Here is a 24,592-nt window from a genome sequence, read left to right as displayed (position 1 = left end):
GAGAGAGTTCACCCAAATTACTAAATGATATAGTAGTTTCCTTTCCCTGTAAGGAAACCAATATATAATTTAGTTGAACTGTCCATTTCAATTGTCTCTTTACAGTTTCTCTTTACAGTATAAGGCCTTTGTTTAATTATGCTTTGATTGACAATGCCTGTTTCGTTTCTAGGTTTAGTTTCCCCGCCTCATGCCTTTAACACCTTGCATGGATTTCAGCTCAGAGAAATCTTTCCACATGATGCCGCCAGAGCACCAGGCTTAACTCTTCCCCCTCTCTCCTACTCTTGAAGACCAAGCCTGCCTTTTTTCTTTTTATTCCCCTCAAACGCACTTTCTCTTCTCTCTGTCCTCACACTGCAGTTCCCTTCTGTTTTTGTCCCCCTCCCAGGAGCCGTAGCTAGTCTGGATTCTCCAAAAGCCTCCCCCAGCCCTCTCAGCTCCTCCTCTGTGTCCCTCCTCCCTCCCCCGCCCCATCCGAAGAACGCCGCCCGCATGTTGGCCCTGGCCCTGGCAGAGTCCGCCCAGCAGGCCTCTATCCTGACCCAGAAGAGGCCCTCCCAGTCCCAGCCCCCCACGCCAGTGTCCCCCATTAGACCCCTGGAGCCCTCACACTCCCTGGACTGGCCCCCTCCCCCAGCTCTGCGCCCCCAGACGTCCCTCGAGGAGGGACCCAGGGCAGGAGAATCCCAGACACCAACCTTAACCCCCACCACCCCAAACCTTGCCCCTTCCTCCCCTCCCCCTTCCACCACCCCTACTGACAAACAGCCTTGCCAGTCAGTGAGCCATGAGTCCATCAGTATGTCCACCAGTGCAAAGTTCCCCTCCACTTCTCCCGGAGCCAACCAGGATATGGATTTCACCCTACCAGCTTCCCCCCACCACCAGTGTACCACCACTCCCTACTGCCCTCCAGCCCATGTGTCCCCCACTCTGAGGAGTCCAGACAGGCAGCAGCCCGCCATGGGCCAGGTAGCGGTCAGCAGCACTGGATTCTCCACCACCACCCCAGCCACCACTCCCAGGAGCAAGGAGACGGGTGTCCTGCCACAGACTGCTCCTGAGGTAAATTGGTGAAAATGTGTCATATTTGCAGAATATCTTTGATAAAGTAACTATATAGCCAACTGGAATTGTTTTTGGTTAATTTTCAGGTCCATGTAGATGAGGCCGTCTGGTCGCCATCTCCGAAACTGTCAGAGCAGCGAGTTGCAGTTTCACAGCCTCAAATACAGTTCCATACTCATCCACAGGCCCAGCAACAGTCCCAGCCTCATCCCCAGCCCCACTCCCATCCCCAGCCTAACGCCAGAGTGGTCCCCACCCCATCCGAGCCAGTGGAGAGACCATGGGAGGCCATAAAGCCAGTTCAGCCCCACGTGGAGCCTGTGACCCACGCCTATGGGCCCACGCCGCCAGCGCCTCCCGTCCGCTCCATTGAGAGCAAATTGGCAACTGCCGCCCTCAGCCACACAGAGGCCGCCAACCCCGCCATCTTCCACAACATCCTGACAGAGGCCTCCACGCCTGAGGCCCTCGCCCATCCTCACCCTCCCTCGCGTAAGTCTTCCACCCAGCAGTCAGCCTACCTGTACCACACCAAGGGAGAGGCTGCCTTACTGGAACCTCCCGGGGAGGCCTACTACCACCAACGGGCCATTCCCGTGGGGCAGCCTTCGTACCACTACCGGCCAGATAGTGTTCCCCCACACCTCTCCTACGCGTCAAAGTCGGAGCCCCAGATACCTTACAGTGCCCGCACGGACCACCGCTACAACACCATAGCTCATCCCAGGTCCTGCCACCAGTCAATGAAGCATCATGGGCCTCCCAGGGGTGGTGAGTACATATCACCCAGCCCGGGACACCATGGCCAGGGCTATGGACTCATGGAGGGAGCTCCGGTCTACCCCACTATCCGTAGGGTGCACTCGCTGCACGTGCCCTCAGCAATCCGCTCGGTGCCCATCCAGCGGACCGAGGTGCCTCCCGACGACGAGCTCTTCTACTACCAGCGGCCCGTCTACCAGTGCAATACCTACCAACAGCCGCCGCACCAGTCCTCACAGGCTGACTACCACGTCACCCAACTCCAGCCTTACTTTGAGAATGGCCGGGTGCAGTACCGTTACAGCCCCTATTCGCCTTGCGCCAACCCGCTGGACGCCCCTTACTACGACGTGGACCCCTACGGGACCATCCGGCTGAGGCACTTCCACTCGTTCAGCAGTCGGGACCTGGGCCCCACCCTCAGCCGGTCGGGGGGCAAGGCGGGCGGCTACCACTACCTGTCCCGCCACATCCTCCCGCCGGGGAAGGAGCACAGCTTTGTCAGCAGAGACATGCCCCCGGGCCATGGCTCAAAGGGAGCCGCCGTCTACTTCGCATGGAACCCAGAGGACTCAGAAAGGCTCCGGATGCACTCCATCCACAGAGAGAGCCGGGCCAGGCAGAAGGTCAAGGGACCTGTCATGTCTCAGTATGACAACGTGGGCCTGTTCATGCCTGGCGACCTGGGAGCGTACGAAACCCTACACCTGCGCAGTAAGTCGGACCCCGGCAAAGCCATGCTGATGACTGTCGAGGGTAAAGACGGGCGCTACGGAGTACCGCCGGGCTCCCAGCACGCTCCCCGACACCTTGTGTCTGACCCCGACGTCCTCATGTACATGGAGACAGAGAAGCACTGTCAGGGAAATGGCACCGGGGACAAACATAGCAACTCCAGGACCTGCCAGGTCTCTCACTCGCACCAAGCCCAACACCCACCCCGTTACCAGGCCCATCAGCAGGACCCCGGGGACGGAGCTCGGAGCTTCCAACCTCGCTACGAACAGCCCGATCCAGACCGCCACCAGAACAGGTCCAAAACCCCCGGTAGTTACCAGGACAATGATGACCACCAACACCAGTCGGCCCCCGTCAAAGCGCAGGCCCCTCCCAAGCCCGAGCGGTCGCACAGCATCCGAGAGCGCCAGCAGCAGCACTATAGCCAAGCTGCCACTTCCGAACCAGACAGAGACCACTCATACCAGCCCCACGGTGGGCAGCAGAGACACAGCACCATGGCGATACAGTCCCACTACGACAACCTGGATGATTACCACCCAGCAGCAATACCTCAGCCACAGGCCCCCATGCCAAACCCCCACGGGGTCTCCTCTGCTTCTTTCCCCACCAACCCTGGCTTCACGGGCAGCCACAGCAACCGCGCGTACTCCACTGCCTTGGGCCAGGGCGCCTTCATCCCAGCGGAACTGGCCCTGCAGAGGCCCGAGACAGAAATACACGCTGAATGAAGAAGAGACTTGTAAAAAAAAAAGTGCAGGTTTTAGTAAGCAATGAAGTGACTCAGCTGGAGATTCAAATGTTCCACAGCCTCTGCAGGACAGTGGACTGTCGTCAGAACCTTTCTCATTATTTTTCTCTATATTTTTTATGAATTGTAAAGGAAAATAAGATACTTTTTAGAGAATGTACCATACTTTCTTCAATTGTTCTAAGAAGCCACGCGGTCGTAACTCATTGAAATGGTGGAAGATCATAGAAATGTATATGATATAAGCGAAAGGTCCAAGAAACCAGAAAATATGTGTACAAAGAAGAACTACTGGTAAAAAGGGATTTGTTTTATTTTTGTTTCCAGTTTTGTTTTGACTGGGGAGATATGAGCATAACAGGGATGAAGGTTTGCATTTTAGAAATGCATGTTATCTCCAATCTCTTCTTTACCATTGATATCCATTGTGTACTTTCTGGATGTTTCAGTACAAGTTCTCGAGGGAGGAAATCTGTGTAAGTCATTGTGCCCTCCCTCTTGTTTCTGTATACATAAGGCGTTACAGTATGTTCACTTTCAGTCTTCAAGAATCTCAGATTTGGGGTTTGGGGCCCAGCAGTACAAAGTGAGTTCTAGAACTAGACAGGGTACTTTCACCTGGTACTGTACATTAAATTAATATTTTATTTGCTCTGTGATTGTGTGTTTTTGCTATAAAACGGAGTGAATTGAATTATAATGGAATGTTTTGGAACCGAGATTTGTTCTTCATTGCAATTGAGCATTGAGTATTTTTGGCCATGAAAGCATTCCTGCACATGTATGGGTTGATGACCGGGTGTGAGAATGACAACATTACCTTGGGAGGTGTAACAGAGTCATTCTTAAAATGTGTTTAGTTAGTCTTGTTTTTTTCTGCCAATTTCAAAGGACTTGAATGGACTGGACAACTTAATAAAATTATAAAAACTTATATTGTACAACACTTCACACAAATGTAAATGCTTGGTCAGCCCTTGAGCAGGTTGAATTCACTCCAGCGAATACATACTAATTTTCATAGTATGTGAAAAAGATGGTTATTATGTTCCAAGAGAAGTAAACCATAATTTAATTTGAATGGACAAATGTTTGGGACCATTTAAGAAAATGTGGATGAACTTATGGAATCAACTGTCTGCTTTCAGTGCAATTAGTCAATAGCCAGTCAAATTGGCAGAGGATTCATCTCATTCAATTTCAAATGCAGGTCATATTTGCATTTGAAAACATTCGACTATATTTCAGTTGTAACGCCCATTGGCTTGTGAAGGTACTGTTCTATTTTGCCTTATGGTCCCTACCTGTTTAAACGGAATACTCCCAGATGTCCCTCCTTTGTTGTGGGGCACAGTAAGTGGCTAAATAACCACCTAGTTGTGTTTGAATGTAAAAACATCTCTTGTCTCAGTAACTGGAGAGTTATGCTGTTGGATATAACAAATAAAATTATTCAGGAAATAACAATGAAAATGTCTGTCAGTGGGTTCTTTTGTTAAATTATAGTGTTGAATGTTCAATGCTACTTTGAGACCCTGAGCCTTTGTCATAAACAAATTGTATTTTTCATAACACAAAGCTCCCTGAGATGTCTTGACATGTTAAACACTTCAACAATGTACAGTAGTTAGTCAGTGAAATTTCCCTCTTAGATGCCAGAGGCAAGGAGCCAATTACATGAGCATGTATGTGACATGCATTGCCTTTGACTAGAGAGGAAAAAAAGTTGACATATGAAATGTTGTTTATTTTTGCTTCATTGAATATACTCAGTTTTCAGACTTTCTGTCGGGCCAATAAGAAAATCTACAAATAGTCCAAGGATGCTTCAATCCAGGTTCAGTTATTGAACTGCGAGACAAATTGTGGGTTTGAGAGAGGGGGGGGGGGGGGGTCCTTCTACATTAATGAGAATACCACAATGACTTTCTTTTGACCATTGTAAGAGGAAATTACAGATGAGTTCAACCACAGGTACATTGGGCACCGTATCCATTCACGGAGTAGCTAAGTCCCAGTGTTAGGTGTATTCTCGTGCAGACTCTGTAGAGCCAAATCTGACCACTTCATTTCTTGTTCTTTCACAGACTCTGTTGATCCTCCATTATCTTGCTCAGCTTCAGGCAGTTCGCTCTGCAGGAAAAAATAAAAGTATTTACCACATGAGAGCAAACTAGACTGAACAAAAATATAAACACATGTAAAGTGTTGGTCAAATGTAAAAAATCAGATGCACAAAAAGTGTATTTCTCTCAAATGTTGTGCACAAATGTGTTCACATAGCTGTTAGTGAACATTCTCCTTGGCCAAGAATGCATATAATGACGCTGATTTGAACGGCATAATTATTACACAGGTGCACCTTGTGCTGGGGACAATAAAAAGCCACTCTAAAATGTACAGTTTTGTCAGAGCGTGCAATTGGCATGTCCGCCAGAGAATTTAATGTTAATTTCTTTACCATAAGCCATCGTCGTTTTAGAGAGTTTGGCAGTATATCCAACAGGCCTCACAACCGCAAACCATGTGTATTGCATCGCATGGGCGAATGATTTGCTGATGTCAACATTGTGAACAGATTGCCCCATGGCAGCGGTGGGGTTATGGTATGGGCAGGCATAAACTATGGGCAATGAACACATTTGCATTATATTGATGACAATTTGAATGTACAAAAATACAGTGAGATCCTGAGGCCCATTTTTTAGGAAGGGGTATCTGAAATCCATAGTTTAGGGCCTAATGAATTTATTTCAATTGACTGTTTTCCTCATATGAACTCAGTACAATCTTTGCAAATGTTGCGTAATTTTCTTTCAGTATAGTAATATTCGGTGGAGGCTGCTGAAGGGAGGACGGCTCATAGTAATGGCTGGAACGGATAGAATGGCATCAAACCATGTATATGATAATATTCCGCTCCAGCGATTAACACGCCACCAACCACCTGTGGTAGTGTTGTCCAGTTTTATACAGAAGTATGAGTATCAGGCATAAGTAATTTTATTCAGAAACATATTTCTGAAACCAGGTAAAAGAGGACTCATGCCAAAGGCATTTCCTCTATTTGATTCCACCAGGGAGAGAAGAGAACCAGCAAGCTACAACAGTGAGCAGATTAAAGGTATGTATGAGACTGGTACTAGATGGCAAGTCTGAATGTCTCGTATTTCTACCTGGTCTCAGAGCATTTTGTATTCTGTACGTACATCTAAAACTCCACTTAGTAATGTGTATGTTACGAAATCAAATTTGTTGTGGCTAATGTTGATTCAAAAGCGCAAGCTTTGGGTTGTTAGACGTTCGTTATATAGCCACCCTCCTTTTGGTTTTTGCATTAAGTAACCATACCAAACGGAACACACTAATTTGAGTGTCCCGGATATTTACTGTTACATTTAGTCTGAGGCCAAGCAGTGAGCTGGTTTTAATATCTGTATTTCCTCGTCGAAGTTCCATCTGCAACATGAAACATAGGTTTATAAATCGCCAGTGCCGTTAAACGTTTACCCCATATATAATCCATCCTAAACTAGAATCCTGTATTGAAGATATGTTACTAGTTAGATATGGATATTTGGCAGAGCTGATGTAAATGTGAGGGTGCAAATGATTCAAAAGGGCTATGGCGCGTGTAACCGCACAACACAGTGCTTTCTAGCTATATAACGTAAGCTTGTTTAGTGTTGTCCAAATGTTCTCTTTGGGCTTCAGACATAAGCGATTTCGATTTGCCATCAAATAGCTAATACATTTTTGATGCTGCCATCATCATTCATATTCCCGAATTATATATCAACTCATAATTGAGTGAAACCGTTTTAGAAGCTAAATTACCAACGTTATACCATGTAGCAGTTATCAAGTTAGCTAATCCTCATCTACAGCATAAACATTGTTTAAAGGGTTTTACATACCAATGGGATAGTGACATCTTCATAAGGTAGACGGTCTTCCCTCCAAGCATCATCTGTAAGGTCAAGAACCCTGCCATCTCTTTGAACTTCACTGTCCATCTCTGGATGTTTTGGTTGCCTACTAGTAGTGCTAGCTAGGTGTGAAGATGGCACAATTCAGTATCCTTGTTTGTTGTGGTGGTTTAACCGTAGAAAAGTAGTCTGGTGTGGCAAGTCAGAAGTCTCAATATAGGCTTATGAAGCTAATTTACTTTACCCAAAATATGTCATCTAAACACAATACCTTACCCAAACAATAAAGCCTTGCAAAAATCCTTAAAACCTGCGATTCAAATGAGTCGCAGTATTTTGACGTCATATTCTTCGGGAGGGGGATAAGTGCCGAGTTCACGGGTTTACACTAGATAACACATCCACAAAGTCCAAATTAGTTTCACATGTTTGCTTTTAGGGCTGATGTGTGCCGCATTCAACCAGTTAGCAAGTCAAACATATTAAGACTTTCCAAGTTCCGACCAGCACTAGAACGCAGTTGAGAAACATTCAAGTTATTGAATGGTTGTGTCGCAACTGTTCATGAATCAAATGCAGCAAATGCCTTCTAGTGATAGGACGTTCGCGAACGAACTGCGCTTTTTGGACGGCTCTTTATGTTAAATGGTAGGAACCGACCGAATCGCATCGGTAAAAAAACAAAACGTTAATTTGACTCCTGATTTGCATACTGTACCTCTGTTTTTTGACATTCAAACGACGATTATCTGCAAATAAGTTACATAATCATTATCTGAAGATGGTGAATCCTCACTGCAGAAACAATAAATAGTGGGGAGAGCACAGAACCGGTCCCAGCCTTCTGCCGCCAAAAGAAAGGAGCAAAAAAAACTAATTGAAGTTAGGTTCTGAATTAAATGTGAAAGGATATTGTCTGGACGTTGAAAATGCTTATTTTCCGGATGTTGAAATCAGGTTCAAGTTGAAAAAAAGTTGAAAATATGTAAACTCAGCAACAACAACAAAAACGTCCTCTCACTGTCAACTGCGTGTATTTTCAGCAAACTTAACATGTATAAATATTTGTATGAACATAACAAGATTCAACAACTGAGACACAAACTGAACAAGTTTCACAGACATGTGACTAACTTAAATGTAATAATGTGTCCCTGAACAAAGGTGGGGTCAAAATCTAAAGGAACAGTCAGTATATGGTGTGGCCACCAGCTGCATTAAGTACTGCAGTGCATCTCCTCCTCATCGACTGCACCAGATTTGCCAGTTCTTGTGGTGAGATGTTACCCCACTATTCCACCAAGGCACTAGCAAGTTCCTGGACATTCCTGTGGGAATGGTCCTAGCCCTCACCCTCCGATCCAATAGGTCCCAGATGAGCCCTGATCTCAATCTCATTAGGCACTTCGCTGACCATGGCAGAACACTGACATTCCTTGACTTGCAGGAAATCACGCACAGAACGAGCAGTGTGGCTGGTGGCATTGTCATGCTGGAGGGTCATGTCTGGATGAGCATGCAGGAAGGGTACCACATGAGGGAGGAGGATTGCCTGCAATGACAACAAGCTCAGTCCGATGATGCTGTGACACCACCCCAGACCTTGACAGACCCTCCACCTCCAAATCGATCCCGCTCCAGAGTACAGACCTCGGTGTAACGCTCATTCCTTTGACAATAAACTCGAATCCGACCATCACCCCTGGAGAGAAACCGTGACTCGTCAGTGAAGAGCACTTTTTGCCAGTCCTGTCTGGTCCAGCGATGGTGGGTTTGTGCCCATAGATGACGTTGTTGCCATTGATATCTGGTGAGGACCTTGTTGGACAGTTGTTGCCATTCTGTACCTGTCCCTGCAGGTGTGATGTTCGGATGTACCGATCCTGTGCAGGTGTTATTACACGTGGTCTGCCACTGCGAGGACGATCAGATGTCTGTCCTGTCTCCCTGTAGCGCTGTCTTAGGCGTCTCACAGTACAGACATTGCAATTTATTGCCCTGGCCACATCTGCAGTCCTCATGCCTACTTGCAGCATGCCTAAGGCACGTTCACGCAGATGAGCAGGGACCCTGGGTATCTTTCTTTTGGTGTTTTTCAGAGTCAGTAGAAAGTCCTCTTCACTGTCCTAAGTTTTCATAACTGTGACCTTAATTGCCTACCGTCTGCAAGCTGTTAGTGTCTTAACAACCATTCCACAGGTGCATGTTCGTTAATTTTGTCACCAAAGCCCCATATACTACCCACCATTGCGACCTGTACGCTCTCGTTGGCTGGCCCTCGCTTCATACTCGTCGCCAAACCCACTGGCTCCATGTCATCTACAAGACCCTGCTAGGTAAAGTCCCCCCTTATCTCAGCTCGCTGGTCACCATAGCATCTCCCACCTGTAGCACACGCTCCAGCAGGTATATCTCTCTAGTCACCCCCAAAACCAATTCTTTCTTTGGCCGCCTCTCCTTCCAGTTCTCTGCTGCCAATGACTGGAACGAACTACAAAAATCTCTGAAACTGGAAACACTTATCTCCCTCACTAGCTTTAAGCACCAACTGTCAGAGCAGCTCACAGATTACTGCACCTGTACATAGCCCACCTATAATTTAGCCCAAACAACTACCTCTTTCCCTACTGTATTTCATTTATTTATTTATTTTGCTCCTTTGCACCCCATTATTTTTATTTCTACTTTGCACATTCTTCCATTGCAAATCTATCATTCCAGTGTTGTATATTGTATTTACTTTGCCACCATGGCCTTTTTTTGCCTTTACCTCCTTTATCTCACCTCATTTGCTCACATCGTATATAGACTTGTTTATACTGTATTATTGACTGTATGTTTGTTTTACTCCATGTGTAACTCTGTGTCGTTGTATGTGTCGAACTGCTTTGCTTTATCTTGGCCAGGTCGCAATTGTAAATGAGAACTTGTTCTCAACTTGCCTACCTGGTTAAATAAAGGTGAAATAAATAAAAATAAAAATACAATTGTTTATAATTCATTGAACAAGCATGGGAAATAGTGTTTTAAGCCCTTTACAAGTGAATATCTGTGAAGTTATTTGGATTTTTACGAATTATCTTTGAAAGACAGTGTCCTGAAAAAGCTAAGTATATTTTACAGATGTTTAAAATATGTATTATCCAGATGTTGAAATCCGGCTAATTTCTGGTTCTGGATTCAAGTTGAAAATAAGTCATTTAGTAGAAATAGAAGTCTATTTTTGGGCCAAATCAAGGCTGGAAAAACCATGTCCAAGGAAGTGGAAATCAAGGCCAGTCCGGACCTGCACCAAAAAAAGACGTCCAAAGGCGTCAGGGTCAGTCCATGCTTACTGAGTTGTAGCCTACAGTGTTGCCTGAAATTGAATTTTATGAATGCCCATCTATCAAATTTTATTGGTCACATGCACGTGTTTAGCAATGCTTGTGCTTGTGCTTCTAGCTCCGACAGTGGAGCAATATCTAACAAGTAACATCTAACAATACACACAAATCTAGTAAAGGAATGGAATTAAGAATATAAAAATATATAGATGAGCAATGTTAGAGCGACATATAATAAGATACAGTAGTATAGGATACAGTATATACATATGAGAGGGTATGTAGACATTATTAAAGTGACCAGTGTTCCATTTATTAACGTGGCCAGTGATTTCAAGACTATTTATATAGGCAGCAGCCTCTACGTGCTAGTGATGGCTATTTAACAGTCTGATGGCCTTGATATAGAAGATGTTTTTCAGTCTCTCTGTCCCAGCTTTGATGTACCTGTTCTGAATGATATCGTGGTGAACAGGCAGTGGCTCGTTTGGTTGTTGTCCTTGATGATATTTTTGGCCTTCCTGTGACATTGGGTGGGGTAGGTGTCGAGGGCAGGTAGTTTACCTCCGGTGATGTGTTGAGCAGACCGCACCACCCTCTGGAGAGCCCTGCATTTGCGGGCGGTGCAGTTGAAGGAACCAAGCGGTGATACAGCCCGACAGGATGCTTTTGATTGTGCATCTGTAAAAGGTTGTGAGGATTTTAGGTGACAAGCCAAATTTCTTCAGCCTGCTGAGGTTGAAGAGGTGCTATTGTGCTTTCTTCACCAAAGTGTCTGTGTGAGTGGACCATTTCAGGTTGTCAGTGATGTGTACGCCGAGGAACTTGAAGCTTTCCACCTTCTCCACTGCAGTCCCGTCGATGTGGATAGGGGGGTTCCCCCTCTGCTGTTTCATGAAGTCCACAATCATCTCCTTTGTTTTGTTGATGTTAAGTGAGAGGTTATTTTCCTTGCACTCCCAGAGCACTCAGTCCCCTCCCTGTAGGCTGTCTTGTAAATGTTGGTAATGAAGCCTACTACTGCTGTGTCATCTGCAAACTTGATGATTGAGTTAGAAGTCTGCTTGGCCACGCAGTCATGGGTGAACGGGAAGTACAAGAGGGGACTGAGCACGCACCCTTGTGGGGCTCTAGTGTTGAGGATCAGCGATGTGGAGGTGTTGTATCCTACGTTCACCACCTGGGGCGGCCCATCAGGAAGTCCAGGACTCAGTTGCACAGGGCGCGGTTCAGTCCCAGGGCCTCGAGTTTAATGATGTGCTTGGATTGTACCATGTTGTTGAATGCTGAGCTATAGTCAATGAAAAGCATTCTTACATGTGTATTCCTCTTGTCTAGATGGGATAGGGCAGTGTGATGGCAATTGCATCGTCTGTGGATCTATTGGGGCGGTTAGCAAATTGAAGTGGGTCTAGGGTGACAGTTAAGGTAGAGGTGATATGATCCTTAACCAAGTGGTAAGCCTACCATTTGTAAAACTCCAAAAAACAACTCGGCACAGAAACAAAAAATAATTTGGCTCGTGCTTACTGGGGTGTAGCCCACCATGTCGGCCCAAATGGAATTTTATGAATGCCCATCCATGTGGTAGGCCCACCGTTTGTAAAACAGGCCATAGCAATTGGCTTGATTAGTCCTGATTCCTGTGACGAATCAATTTGGCTATTTTAAACTCTGAATAACAGCAGCCCAACTTTATCAGCAGTTATCGTGATGTGCAATGTGTTTACACAGCGAGAAATGCAGAAGTTTTTTATTTTTCAGCTTGTCAGAAATTGGATACAAACTTGAAACCACTGATCATGACAATGGGGGGAAACTGCTGGACAATAGTTGATTGTCCATTCCATATTGTCCATTTTCCTTTGACATGTCCTGTTTTTAGGATATGTTGTTTGTTAACATGACAGCTAATTATTGTATTTGATTGAGCGCCGTTTAGGTTAGGCTATTTGATCGGAGAAACCTGCATGATGTAAAAAAGTGTCCGTCTCATTTTCATACATCCAGCCTGTAGGCTACAGAAAAGGCCACATACTCTTTTTACCATATCCTATATCTGCTACATGGGTTATGTTAGACAATATTTTTGATGGAACTTTGGTGGAGCGCTGCAGAGATACGTCTCCCCAACAGCACCCTGGCCATATATATTAATTTGGCCATGTAAAAAAATATTTGAACGTGCATATCAAGATCTGACGTAATGGTAGGCTTTTTGGGGCTTTACATTAGAGATTAAAAAAATGTTCATGTTTCTAGGTTGAATTTCAAGCATTTATGAATGAAGAGCTGCTTGGGAGTCAAAATTGTGATTATTTTACGTGAACGCTGCCAAATTAAGCAATAGTGTGCAATGCAGCATGCAATTTGGGGCGTTCCTGCATGTGGGCATTAATACATCTGCAGGAACGCCCCCCTTCGAGCATCCCATTTGTTCCTGCATGAACGACCCCCCTCGAGTACGACATCTTCATGTTTGTGTGACACTTTTGAATGTGGGTCAAAAGGGGGAAAAAGTATTATCTGAGTATTACGGTGTCGCTCCAGCCTCCCGCCTGCAGTACTAGTGGGGGCGACCGGTAGACAGTGTCCTTTGCTCCCGCCGGCTGATCACCTGCCATCACCATCTTTAACAGAACTGCGGGGAAAGAGTGCCCAACTGGCGGAGGCAAAGGACACTGTCTAACGGTCGCCCCCTCTAGCAATGCAGGCGGGAGAGACACCGTGTGCTAACTAACTAACTCTGAAATCCTCTTTGATTGATTTGACTTAACCAATACTCCTCATCGTTTTAATGCTTCTGGTATTTTTGGAAATGACATAAGTGATCACTGTGCTATTGCCTGTGTGAGAGATGGTAAAATTCCTAAGAAATCTCCTCGTGTTATTACGAAAAGAAACTGGAAGCAGTTTGATATTCAAGGTTTTTTACATGATGTATCTAGCATTGAATGGAATAGAATGGAATTAATCTCTGATGTTGAACTAGCCTTTTCTTACTTCCACAACGCATTCCAGAATGTATGCAATAGGCATGCCCCTTTTAAAAAATGCAGGATTAAGGGCAGAGAGAACCCTTGGTTTACTAAGCGACTTACAAAAATCATAAGGGAACGAAATGCTATGTGGGCTAAAGGAAGAGGGACTGGTGTGGCAGATGATTGGATGGCTTTTAAACGTCTTCGAAATATGGGTGTGGCTATGATCCGTAAATTGAAAGCAGACCACTACCTGAAATTTACTTCACGTAATTTAAATAATCCATCCAAATCTTGGTAAGTAGTGAAAGGTTTGGAGTGCAAAAAAGATACACAGCTTTCCAAACAATTGTTGGTAGACACACAGATTGAGAGAACCATTCTGAAAGCCTTGAATCAGCATTTTTTAGATGCAGGCAGTTTATTTGAAAAGGTCAAAGGGATAATTGAGCCCTCTGTGAATTTACCTGACACCCCTGTGCACTCCTTCACCAGGTGAAAAGGTTCTCCTTTTCATCCTTCTCTGTTTCAGAAGTGTGTAAAGCCCTGAAAGAAATTGATTTTTAAAAATCCCCTGGCCCTGATGAACTAGACCCCCGCCTCCTACACCTAGCTGCAGACATCATTGCTCCCCCCTTAACATGTATTTTTTACCTCATGCTTGATGTTAAGGAAATCCCCAAGTTATGGAAATCTGCTTTTGTACTGCCTCTCCTGAAAGGTGGAGATCCTTCGCTACTTGACAACTATTGACCCATATCAAAATTGTCTGTACTGTCAAAGGTACTGGAGTCCTTAGTTAGTCAGCAGCTAAAGGTCTACTTCCAAGAAAACAACATCTTAAATGGAATGCAATCAGGTTTTAGGTCTGGCCACAGCACTGTTTCAGGAACTTTGAAGGTTTTAAATTACATCTACTGTGCTCTTTATAAGAAGTTACATTGTGTGTCTGTTTTTATTGATTTGTCGAAGGCTTTTGACACCGTGGACCATGCTGTGTTAGTGCAAAGGTTAAAATGTTGTGGAATTACTGGTCATGCTCTAGGTTGGTTTATAAATTACCTATCAAATCGTACACAATGTGTACCTCCACAGAGGTGTGCTCAGGTGTTCCGCAAGGTTCTATTTTGGACCCACTGTTGTTCATTTTGTATATCAACAACATTGGGGATCTTATTGAAACAGAGGAAGTTCATTTTTATGCAGATGATACTGTTCTTTATTCAAGTGGTAGTAGTTTATCTTTAGCTTTTGAAAATGCCCAAAGAGCATTTAACATCATACAACATAATTTGTATGATTTTAAAGCTGGTTCTAAATTCGGCTAAAACAAAATGCATGGTATTTTCAAATGCCAGGCATGTTACAAATCATGTCATTGCTACATTGGCTGGACATACTATAGAGCAAGTGTACAAATATTTGGGTGTGTGGGTTGATAAGCTGAGCTTCACTGTGCATGTAGAGAACTTGATAAGAAAGCTCAAGCTGAAAATATAATTTTATTACCGGCATAAGGCTTGTTTTTCTTTTGAGGCCAGGAAGGAGCTAGTACGGTATACATTACTGTCGGTTTTAGAGATGTTATATATATGCAGGCCTCAGCCACTACCCTGAGAGCACTTGATTCAGTGTATCATGCAGCCCTCAGACATTTCTGATTTGTAATGAACCTAACACATTGTGATCTCTACAGCGCTGTTGGCTGGTCATCATTGATCTTACGTAGGCTTAAACACTGGTATACACTGATTTAAAAGGCCATATTGGGTAAAATGCCATTTTATCTCTGTTCTCTTTTAGTCAGGTCAGTAAATAAATATAAATTATGGTCCCATTCTGATTTGCTTCTAACAGTACTAAAAATTAGAACAGGTCATGGTAGAAATAGTTTGTGACTTAGTTCCGTGGTCCTGGAATTCTCTCCTGAACATTTTAAAATGTGATGATCTAGTTTCGTTGGGAGTTTAAACACTTGATCGATGTATATATCATAGAAGAGTGTAATTGTTTTTAGGCCAGCTGTTTTTAGTCAAGACGTTTGTGTTTTTAATGTCAAATGTTTGTTGTACTGTATGTGTGTTTGTAGTTTTGTTTTAATGTTGTGTTAGTGTATGGAAGATGTTTTGTCTGAAACTTTGTTCCCTCTGCTGCTATTGGACCAGGTCTCTCTTGGAAAAGAGATGTTATTGTCACGATCGTTGGAAGCATACTCGGACCAACGTGCAGTGTGATCTGGGTTCCACATCTTTTTTATTTAAAGTAAGTGAACCACACAACAAAACAATAAAGAATAAACAAAACGTGACGACAATGGAGTGCTAACAAGCAATATCCCACAAACACAGGTGGAAAAAAATGCTACTTAAATATGATCCCCAATTAGAGACAACGATTACCAGCTACTTTTATTTGGGAATCATACAAAATCACCAACATAGAAAAACAACACTAGAACCCCAATTAGAAATAATAAACTAGACTAATGGCGGATTTGGTGGTGGCTCTGGTTCGGGCCGAAGAACCCGCTCATCCCTCGGATCCAGACATGAACACTGTGCCTGGACTGGACCTAGAAAGGCTCCTGCCATGGAGCTGGACTGGACATCGGTGCAGAGGAAGACTCCTGCCATGGAGCTGGACTGGACATCGGTGCAGAGGAAGACTCCTGCCATGGAGCGGGACTGGACGCCGTGTCTGGACTGAGCATCTGCGCAGAGGAGGGCTCCTGTGCCTGGAGCTGGACTGGACGCTGTACTCGGACTGGGCATCAGCGCAGAGGAAGGTTCCTGCCCTGGAGCTGAAGGTTCCAGACCGTGGACTGTCGCTGGAAGCTCTGGACTGGAGAGGTGCACTGGAGGCCTAGTGCGTGGAGCCGGCACAGGACGTAACGGACTGGGGAGGCGCACTGGAGGCCTGATGCGTGGAGCCGGAACAGGTGGTGACATGGACTTCAGGGCGAGTGCGTGGAGCACTCGCGTACCGGACTGGGGAGGCGCACTGGAGGCCTGGTGCGTGGAGCTGGCACAGGACGTACTGGGCTGTGGAGGCGTACTGGAGACTACGTGCGTAGAGCTGGCACAGGACGTACTGGGCTGTGGAGGCGTACTGGAGACTACGTGCGTAGAGCTGGCACAGATGGTGCCGGGCTGAGAAGGCGCTTTTCAACGTGCCTGCACTGCAGTATACTTCTTTCCACAACCTCTCATTAACTTTTTCTATCGACTCCCACACAGGCTCTGGCTCACTCCCCGGTTCCGCTGACCACCCCCCAACAAAAAAAAACTTTGGGGCTTTTTCTGTGGCCGCTAACACCGGCTTTGTCGCTGTCCTCCCTTCTCTCCTTGCGTCTCCCGCCAAGGAAGGCAATCCTGTCCTGCCAGAATTTCCTCCCAAGTCCAGGATCCCTTCCCATCCAGAATCTCCTCCCAAGTCCATGTTACCCTCTGCTCCTGAGCACGCTGCTTGGTCCTGTTGTGGTGGGATATTCTGTCAACTAGACTAACCCCCCTGGTCACGCCCTGACCTACTCCACCATAGAAAATAAGGACTCTCTATGTTCAGGACGTGACGGTTATCTCAATGAGAAAAAACATGTATAAATAAAGGTACAATTAAAAAAATATCTTGCACATGATGTCGCTCCCGCCTGCTGTGTACTCGAGAAAACTGTGCTTGACCGGCAGGGGAACAAGGACACTGTCTACCGGACGACCCGCTAGTACTGCAGGCAGGAGGCTGGAAGCTACACCATGTGTTAACTAGCTAGATTGCACATGTTGCCCCCGCCAGCTGTGTACCGGAGAAAACTGTGCCCCACAGGCAGGGGCAAGAAAACTCTACCCAGTGTGTACTAGCTATAGCAATCTACCATTGTTATCCCCACTTCTTTTGTGGAATTTCATGTCAGTTGGCATCCAACGTTATGGTGCATTACCACCATCTACTGTAGTTGAGCACTTTTTTATCCTTTATTCAACTAGGTAAGTCAGTTAAGAACAAATTCTTATTTACAATGACAGCCCAACGGGGAACATTGGGTTAACTGCCTTGTTCAGGGGAAGAACGACAGATTTTTACCTTGTCAGCTCGGGGATTTAGATCCAGCAATCTTTCGGTTACTGGCCCAACATTCTAACCACTAGGCTACCTGACACCCCTCTTGCCTAGGTACTGGAGTCATAGCTTAAAATGGACCAATATAAGTATAAAGAGGGGTTCCTGCAGATGCAGTATTGCCCACATGCAGGAATGCCCCGAATTGCAGGCTGCGGCTGCATCGTTCTCAAAAGATGTGGCTCACTGAAAACACTCGGAATGCCCATTTACTAGTGCCTTCATTAGTGTAAGCAATTTATTAACAGAAAGCGGTCAAATCAGACTTTTCAAAATGTCCACCTTTGTGCTACACATCCAATAAATGGAGTGATGTGATTGGTCAATGAGTTACAAACACTTGACCAATTAGAATCAATGTTCAACAAATTAATTTGGTCATTATGTTGAGAGATTGCTGGGCAAAGTACATATTTGACATCCTTTAGTCTTTCATTACCTTGATTGTTGTTAGTTGGTCATTTAAATGAGCTTCATAGCTCAGTGGTTATATTTCAGATTTGTAAACAAGCAAATGTTCTAATTTTGGTAATGAATCCATGAGCAAAACATGTATCATGTCATTTTGGTATAAAATACTTCAGTAATATTACCAAAATCCAGGAGTGGAAAGAGTACTAAAATAATATTATTCAAGTAGAAGTACTGTTACTTTAATGACATTTTACTCAAGTACAACTACTGGTGTAAGAACTGCTCAAGTAAAATGTAGCAAATTTAAAAAGTACTCAGTAAAAGAAATTGAGTTTTAAAAGAAAAATATTTACCTTGATATTTAGCCAATTTCGCTAAGGTTACCTGAATGTTGTTACACATGATCTTTACCATGCGTTACATTTAAAAAGGAAGAGAGAAAATGAATGTACAGTAGGAACTAAGTTCATTTATTTTATGAGTTGCAACAAGGCACATTTGTATGTTTTTTATTTATTTTTTATTTTACCTTTATTTAACCAGGTAGGCAAGTTGAGAACAAGTTCTCATTTACAATTGCGACCTGGCCAAGATAAAGCAAAGCAGTTCGACAGATAAAACGACACAGAGTTACACATGGAGTAAAAACAAACATACAGTCAATAATGCAGTATAAACAAGTCTATATACAATGTGAGCAAATGAGGTGAGAAGGGAGGTAAAGGCAAAAAAGGCCATGATGGCAAAGTAAATACAATATAGCAAGTAAAATACTGGAATGGTAGTTTTGCAATGGAAGAATGTGCAAAGTAGAAATAAAAAATAATGGGGTGCAAAGGAGCAAAATAAATAAATTAATAAAAATTAAATACAGTTGGGAAAGAGGTAGTTGTTTGGGCTAAATTATAGGTGGGCTATGTACAGGTGCAGTAATCTGTGAGCTGCTCTGACAGTTGGTGCTTAAAGCTAGTGAGGGAGATAAGTGTTTCCAGTTTCAGAGATTTTTGTAGTTCGTTCCAGTCATTGGCAGCAGAGAACTGGAAGGAGAGGCGGCCAAAGAAAGAATTGGTTTTGGGGGTGACTAGAGAGATATACCTGCTGGAGCGTGTGCTACAGGTGGGAGATGCTATGGTGACCAGCGAGCTGAGATAAGGGGGGACTTTACCTAGCAGGGTCTTGTAGATGACATGGAGCCAGTGGGTTTGGCGACGAGTATGAAGCGAGGGCCAGCCAACGAGAGCGTACAGGTCGCAATGGTGGGTAGTATATGGGGCTTTGGTGATAAAACGGATTGCACTGTGATAGACTGCATCCAATTTGTTGAGTAGGGTATTGGAGGCTATTTTGTAAATGACATCGCCAAAGTCGAGGATTGGTAGGATGGTCAGTTTTACAAGGGTATGTTTGGCGCATGAGTGAAGGATGCTTTGTTGCGAAATAGGAAGCCAATTCTAGATTTAACTTTGGATTGGAGATGTTTGATATGGGTCTGGAAGGAGAGTTTACAGTCTAACCAGACACCTAAGTATTTGTAGTTGTCCACGTATTCTAAGTCAGAGCCGTCCAGAGTAGTGATGTTGGACAGGCGGGTAGGTGCAGGTAGCGATCGGTTGAAGAGCATGCATTTAGTTTTACTTGTATTTAAGAGCAATTGGAGGCCACGGAAGGAGAGTTGTATGGCATTGAAGCTTGCCTGGAGGGTTGTTAACACAGTGTCCAAAGAAGGGCCGGAAGTATACAGAATGGTGTCGTCTGCGTAGAGGTGGATCAGGGACTCACCAGCAGCAAGAGCGACCTCATTGATGTATACAGAGAAGAGAGTCGGTCCAAGAATTGAACCCTGTGGCACCCCCATAGAGACTGCCAGAGGTCCGGACAGCAGACCCTCCGATTTGACACACTGAACTCTATCAGAGAAGTAGTTGGTGAACCAGGCGAGGCAATCATTTGAGAAACCAAGGCTGTCGAGTCTGCCGATGAGGATATGGTGATTGACAGAGTCGAAAGCCTTGGCCAGATCAATGAATACGGCTGCACAGTAATGTTTCTTATCGATGGCGGTTAAGATATCGTAAAAATATGTAAAATAATAAAGGATATGTCCAAAAATATATTGAGGGATATTTTTTTTTTTACAATCAAATCTCATTTATTTATGTAAATGAAACTTTAGGGTAAAGGGTACAGACACCCTTTTTGTGATTTCACATGTTTTTGAGAAATTTACCCCAAACAGCAAATCACCTTCTCATCCTCATTGTGTAGTATGGGAGCCCTGAAAAAACATTAACAAAAGGCTCCAAAAACACCCAAACACGTCCTTTTTAAAATGGCAATGCTCTCAGTATAGTGAAGCAGTTCTTTATATGTTGTACACATGAAATTGTGTCATTCTGAACTTAATCCGCAAAGTTAAATTCCATTTTGTTTCCGACTGGAGAGATCATTTTGGCCATGTAGTGTATGTGGACACCTGCCCATGGAACGTCTCATTCTAAAATCATGTACATTAATATGGAGTTGGTCCCCCATTGCTGCAATAACAGCCTCCACTCTTCTGGGAAGGCTTTCCACTAGCTGTTGGAACATTTGCTGTGGGGACTTGCTTCCATTCAGCCACGAGCATTAGTGAGGTCGGGCACTGATGTTGGACGATTAGGCCTAGCTCGCAGTCGGCGTTCCAATTCATCCCAAAGGTGTTTGATGGGGTTGAGGTCATGGCTCTGTGCAGGCCAGTCAAGTTCTTCCACACCGATCTCGACGAACCATTTCTGTATGGACCTTGCTTGTGCACAGGGGATTTGTCACGCTACATCAGGAAAGGACCTTCCTCAAACTGTTGCCACAAAGTTGGAAGCATAGAATCATCTAGAATGTCATTGTATGTTGTACCATTACGATTTCCCTTCACTGGAACTAAGGGGCATAGCCCAAACCATGAAAAACAACCATCCACCAAACTTTACAGTTGGCACTATGTATTGGGGCAGGTAGCGTTCTCCTGGCATCTGCCAAACCCAGATTGGTCCGTTGGATTGCCAGATGGTGAAGCGTCATTCATCACTCCAGAAAACACGTTTCCACTGTTTCAGAGTCCAATGGCGGCGAGCTTTATACCACTCCAGCCGACACTTGGCATTGTGCATGGTGACCTTAGGCTTGTGTGAGGCTGCTTGGCTACGGAAACCCATTTCATGAAGCTCCCAACGAACAGTTCTTGTGCTGACATTGCTTCCGGAGGCAGTTTGGAACTCTGTTTTGAGTGTTGCAACCGAGGACAGACATTTTTTACACTCTACATGCTAGATGACAGCAGTGTATCTGCAAAGTTTTAGACTGATCCAATGAACCATTGCATTTATGTTCAAAATGTTGTGTCAAGACTGTAGGAATGTGCTTAATTTGTTTTTATTAATAACTTTTCATGCTCAAAATTGTGCACTCTCCTCATTAGCCTATGTTAGCTCAACCGTCCCGTGGAAGGGAAACCAATCCCAAAGAAGTTAAAGAGAAAGGCTTTCTTACAGGGGGAAAAACTGAAATTAATATATAATGAACTAAATTTAAATTTAAAAAACTTGCAACAATTTCAAAGATTTTACTGAGTTACAGTTCATATAAGGAAATCAGTTAATTGAAATAAATAAATGAGGCCCTAATCTATTGATTTCACATGACTGGGCAGTGGCAGGGCCGCGAAAGGCAACCACTCTTCGCATCGCGGCAATAGGGTTAAGTGCAAAGTGGCTCATTAGCAAGGATCGCTACAATATACTTTCCTGCATTGAAGGTTTGCTTGAATATTAGCAGGGTTCATAGTCATGTTTACAGTTAATAACTTATAAGTACAGTTGTTTTAAAGTAACATTCCGTCTCAGGGTATTAAAGTGTCACCTCTTTTTTCCCCACTTCGAAAGGTATGTCCGAAATTGGTAGACAGTTCCTAAAAAAACACATTTACATTACAGAGCAGCGCACAAGTATTAAATCCACATTTTCGATGCTACTTCACCTCCCTAAATCAAAATCAAGCATGGATGCCAATGTGTTCCTCCAGGCAGTGTTAGATTTCTTTCATCTTGGAAGTGCCTTTGGCTATAGGATTGTTTGGTGCTGTTCATTGATTTTCTGCCACTGCTTGATGCTTGGCTGTTTGGTTTGTCACTGTGGTTTTTGCTCTACTGCTATGTACATTTGCCTGTTGGGTCCCCTTGTCTGTCTGTGGAGTTTGTGTTGATTTTAATTCTTGTCTGCAGCAAACCTGTGCTGCAACTTTGCATGGTTTCTTGGAATGGCTACGATCCTAATGCTTAACCCATATTGTCTACCTTAGGTAGGGGCTTGTCATTTCAGGAAAGGGCCAGCCCTTTACTATGGCAGTTGTCTTAGTGTGTTTTGCTCTGACTTGGAACTGCCTTTGGCGTATCTGCCAGTGTGCTGCCTTGTAGCTCTGGAGTGTTGTGTGCTGAGATGTTGTCAATGTCAGAAGCAAGAAATTAAAAGCATTAGTTTGGTTCCGGCAGGTGTACAATTTTGTATTTGCTCCTTTCCCTATTAGTGCCGTGAACAATGTTCATTTTTTTTTTGTCTACTGGTTTTCAGATCCAATTGCCATCGCAGTAAAGGTTTGTTTGTATACAGTAGTTGTCACATCCATCTGAGGGGATGTCAGAGGTAGCCTTTCCGCCATAATCCACCGGAATGCAGAGACTGTCCCTTGGGAGCCACACAGAGCATGTTTCCAGGACATGTCCAGGTAGGCTGTAGCAGGCATGGAATGCCAACTCATGTTGTATGCATTTTAATCATAAAAGGCTGGAGTACACATATTTTGAGTGAGCTTTCATACAAGGTTCCAAAAAAATACATTTTATGTATCCTGTACTATGTATTCTACTCCATAGGCCCATCCCCCATGACCAGCCAAGCGACGAAGCAAGACCCCAGGACCAACCGTGTGACATCCTGAAGCAAGGCCCCAAAGACCAGCAGTGCGACATCCTGAACCCTGAAGGTCACTGGAGCAACCCATTTGAAAGATCATCCAGTCTGTCCTGAAGTTGTCAGGGGCCTCATTTCTTATTGTTGTATACGCATGAAATATGTCCCAAAATGTGAGTGCGCCAGTTCATGCAAAAGTTTGCTTTTATAAAAACTGAACTTGACCTGAGAATGTGCTTCTCCTCCCGCAAACTTTAGACCATGTGTTTGCAGTTTCTAGTGGTTGAAGTATTGCTTGGTAAGAAGGCAAAAGTAGCCTTGTCCTTGTGCAAATTGGGAATCTATGATGATAAAAATGTAATAAACAGGTAGCTAAATATAATAAGATGCAATCATTGGCCATTAGTGAAAATGTTACGGTTTTCTTCTGTCGAAGGAGAGGAGGACCAAAATGCAGCGTGGTTATTTATAAACATCTTTAATAAAGATGAAAATACAAACAATATACAAAAACACAAGAACCGTGAAAAACCGAAACAGCCCTATCTGGTGCAACAAACACAGAAACAGGAACAATCACCCACGAAACACTCAGAATATGGCTGCCTAAATATGGTTCCCAATCAGAGACAACGATAAACACCTGCCTCTGATTGAGAACCCCTCTAGGCAACCATAGACTTACCTGGACTACTATACTAAACCACAATCCCATAACCTACAAAAAAAACCTAGACAAAACACATCACAATAAATACCCATGTCACACCCTGGCCTGACCAAAATAATAAAGAAAAATACTAAGGCCACGGCGTGACAGAAAAGAGTGAAAATCGATGTATTTTATCTGGGCTTAGCTAAAGACACGACAACAGTCAGCTCAGCTATTCCCATTGAGACTGTCTGTGCCTCAATCTAGGTTGGGCAAAACTAAACATGGCGTTGTTCGCAATCTCCTCCATTCCCGTCATTATTGAAATAGATTGTGATATCTCACATCTCAAAATAGGGCTACTTAATGTTAGATCCCTCTCTTCCAAGGGAGTTATAGTCAATGAACTAATCACTGATCATAATATTGATGTGATTGGCCTAACTGGGGTGGTAGGTAGCCTAGTGGTTAGAACATTGGGCCAGTAACCAAAACGTTGCTAGATTGAATCCCCAAGCTGACAAGGAAAAAATATGTCCTTCTGCCCCTGAACAAGGCAGTTAACCCACTGTTCCTAGGCTGTCATTGTAAATAAGAATTTGTTCTTAATTGACTTGCCTAGTTAAATACATTTTTTAAAATTAGGCCTCTCCTGGTTACACTAGTTACCATATCCCCCATGCATCCCGCAAAGGCAGAGATGTTGCTAACCTTTACGATAGCAAATTTAATTTACAAAAACAAATCTGACTTGTTTTTTGTCTTTTGAGCTTCTATTCATGAAATCTATGCAGTCTACTCAATCACTTTTTATAGCTACTGTTTACAGGCCTCCTGGATCGTATACACAGCGTTCCTCACTGAGTTCCCTAATTTCCTATCGGGCCTTGTAGTCATGGCAGATAATATTC

At 44.2% G+C, this 24,592-nt stretch overlaps 2 protein-coding genes and 1 long non-coding RNA gene across 11 annotated transcripts in view; 2 read left to right on the top strand and 1 right to left on the bottom strand.

Annotated features, from left to right (window-relative positions):
- arhgap32b (Rho GTPase activating protein 32b) overlaps window positions 1-4,075 on the top strand; it is a 220,648-nt gene extending 216,573 nt beyond the window's left edge. For all 8 annotated transcript variants that reach the window (XM_031826760.1, XM_031826762.1, XM_031826761.1 and 5 more), the window contains 2 exons: window positions 392-1,068; window positions 1,158-4,075. In XM_031826760.1, coding sequence (XP_031682620.1) covers window positions 392-1,068; window positions 1,158-3,302 — 2,822 coding nt within the window. In that variant the 3' untranslated portion in view covers window positions 3,303-4,075. The remainder of the gene's footprint in view (window positions 1-391; window positions 1,069-1,157) is intronic.
- A 162-nt stretch (window positions 4,076-4,237) lies between these two features.
- anapc13 (anaphase promoting complex subunit 13) lies at window positions 4,238-7,655 on the bottom strand. 2 transcript variants are annotated; one of them, XM_020485701.2, is made up of 3 exons: window positions 7,528-7,655; window positions 7,240-7,373; window positions 4,238-5,455 (listed from the first exon to the last, which is right to left on the bottom strand). In XM_020485701.2, exons 1-3 carry the CDS (start codon window positions 7,595-7,597, stop codon window positions 5,330-5,332), a joined length of 330 nt encoding a protein of 109 aa, XP_020341290.1. In that variant the 5' UTR covers window positions 7,598-7,655; the 3' UTR covers window positions 4,238-5,329. The 2 variants fall into 2 exon arrangements, with proteins under 2 accessions (XP_020341290.1, XP_020341291.1); XM_020485702.2 differs by having other exon boundaries at window positions 7,240-7,609.
- LOC109892860 (uncharacterized) lies at window positions 6,322-23,391 on the top strand. Its single transcript, XR_002255699.2, has 3 exons — window positions 6,322-6,446; window positions 22,691-22,844; window positions 22,993-23,391. It is a non-coding gene; the product is annotated as an uncharacterized LOC109892860 (long non-coding RNA).
- The last annotated feature ends 1,201 nt before the right edge of the window (window positions 23,392-24,592 follow it).

Source organism: Oncorhynchus kisutch, linkage group LG6, assembly GCF_002021735.2.
Source record: "Oncorhynchus kisutch isolate 150728-3 linkage group LG6, Okis_V2, whole genome shotgun sequence".
NCBI lineage: Eukaryota > Metazoa > Chordata > Actinopteri > Salmoniformes > Salmonidae > Oncorhynchus > Oncorhynchus kisutch.
Note: the sequence above shows the minus strand (reverse complement) of the source record. Positions and strands in the feature narration are given on the sequence as shown.

Excerpts from the sequence above, each read along its gene's own strand:
- anapc13 (XM_020485701.2), bottom strand. The coding sequence starts at position 7,597 with ATGACGTCAAAATACTGCGACTCATTTGAATCGCAGGTTTTAAGGATT. Across the intron at positions 7,374-7,527 it reads TGCAAGGCTTTATTGTTTGG|CTAGCACTACTAGTAGGCAA; the intron begins GTAAGGTATTGT and ends CTTCACACCTAG. Across the intron at positions 5,456-7,239 it reads AAGATGTCACTATCCCATTG|AGCGAACTGCCTGAAGCTGA; the intron begins GTATGTAAAACC and ends TTTTTCCTGCAG.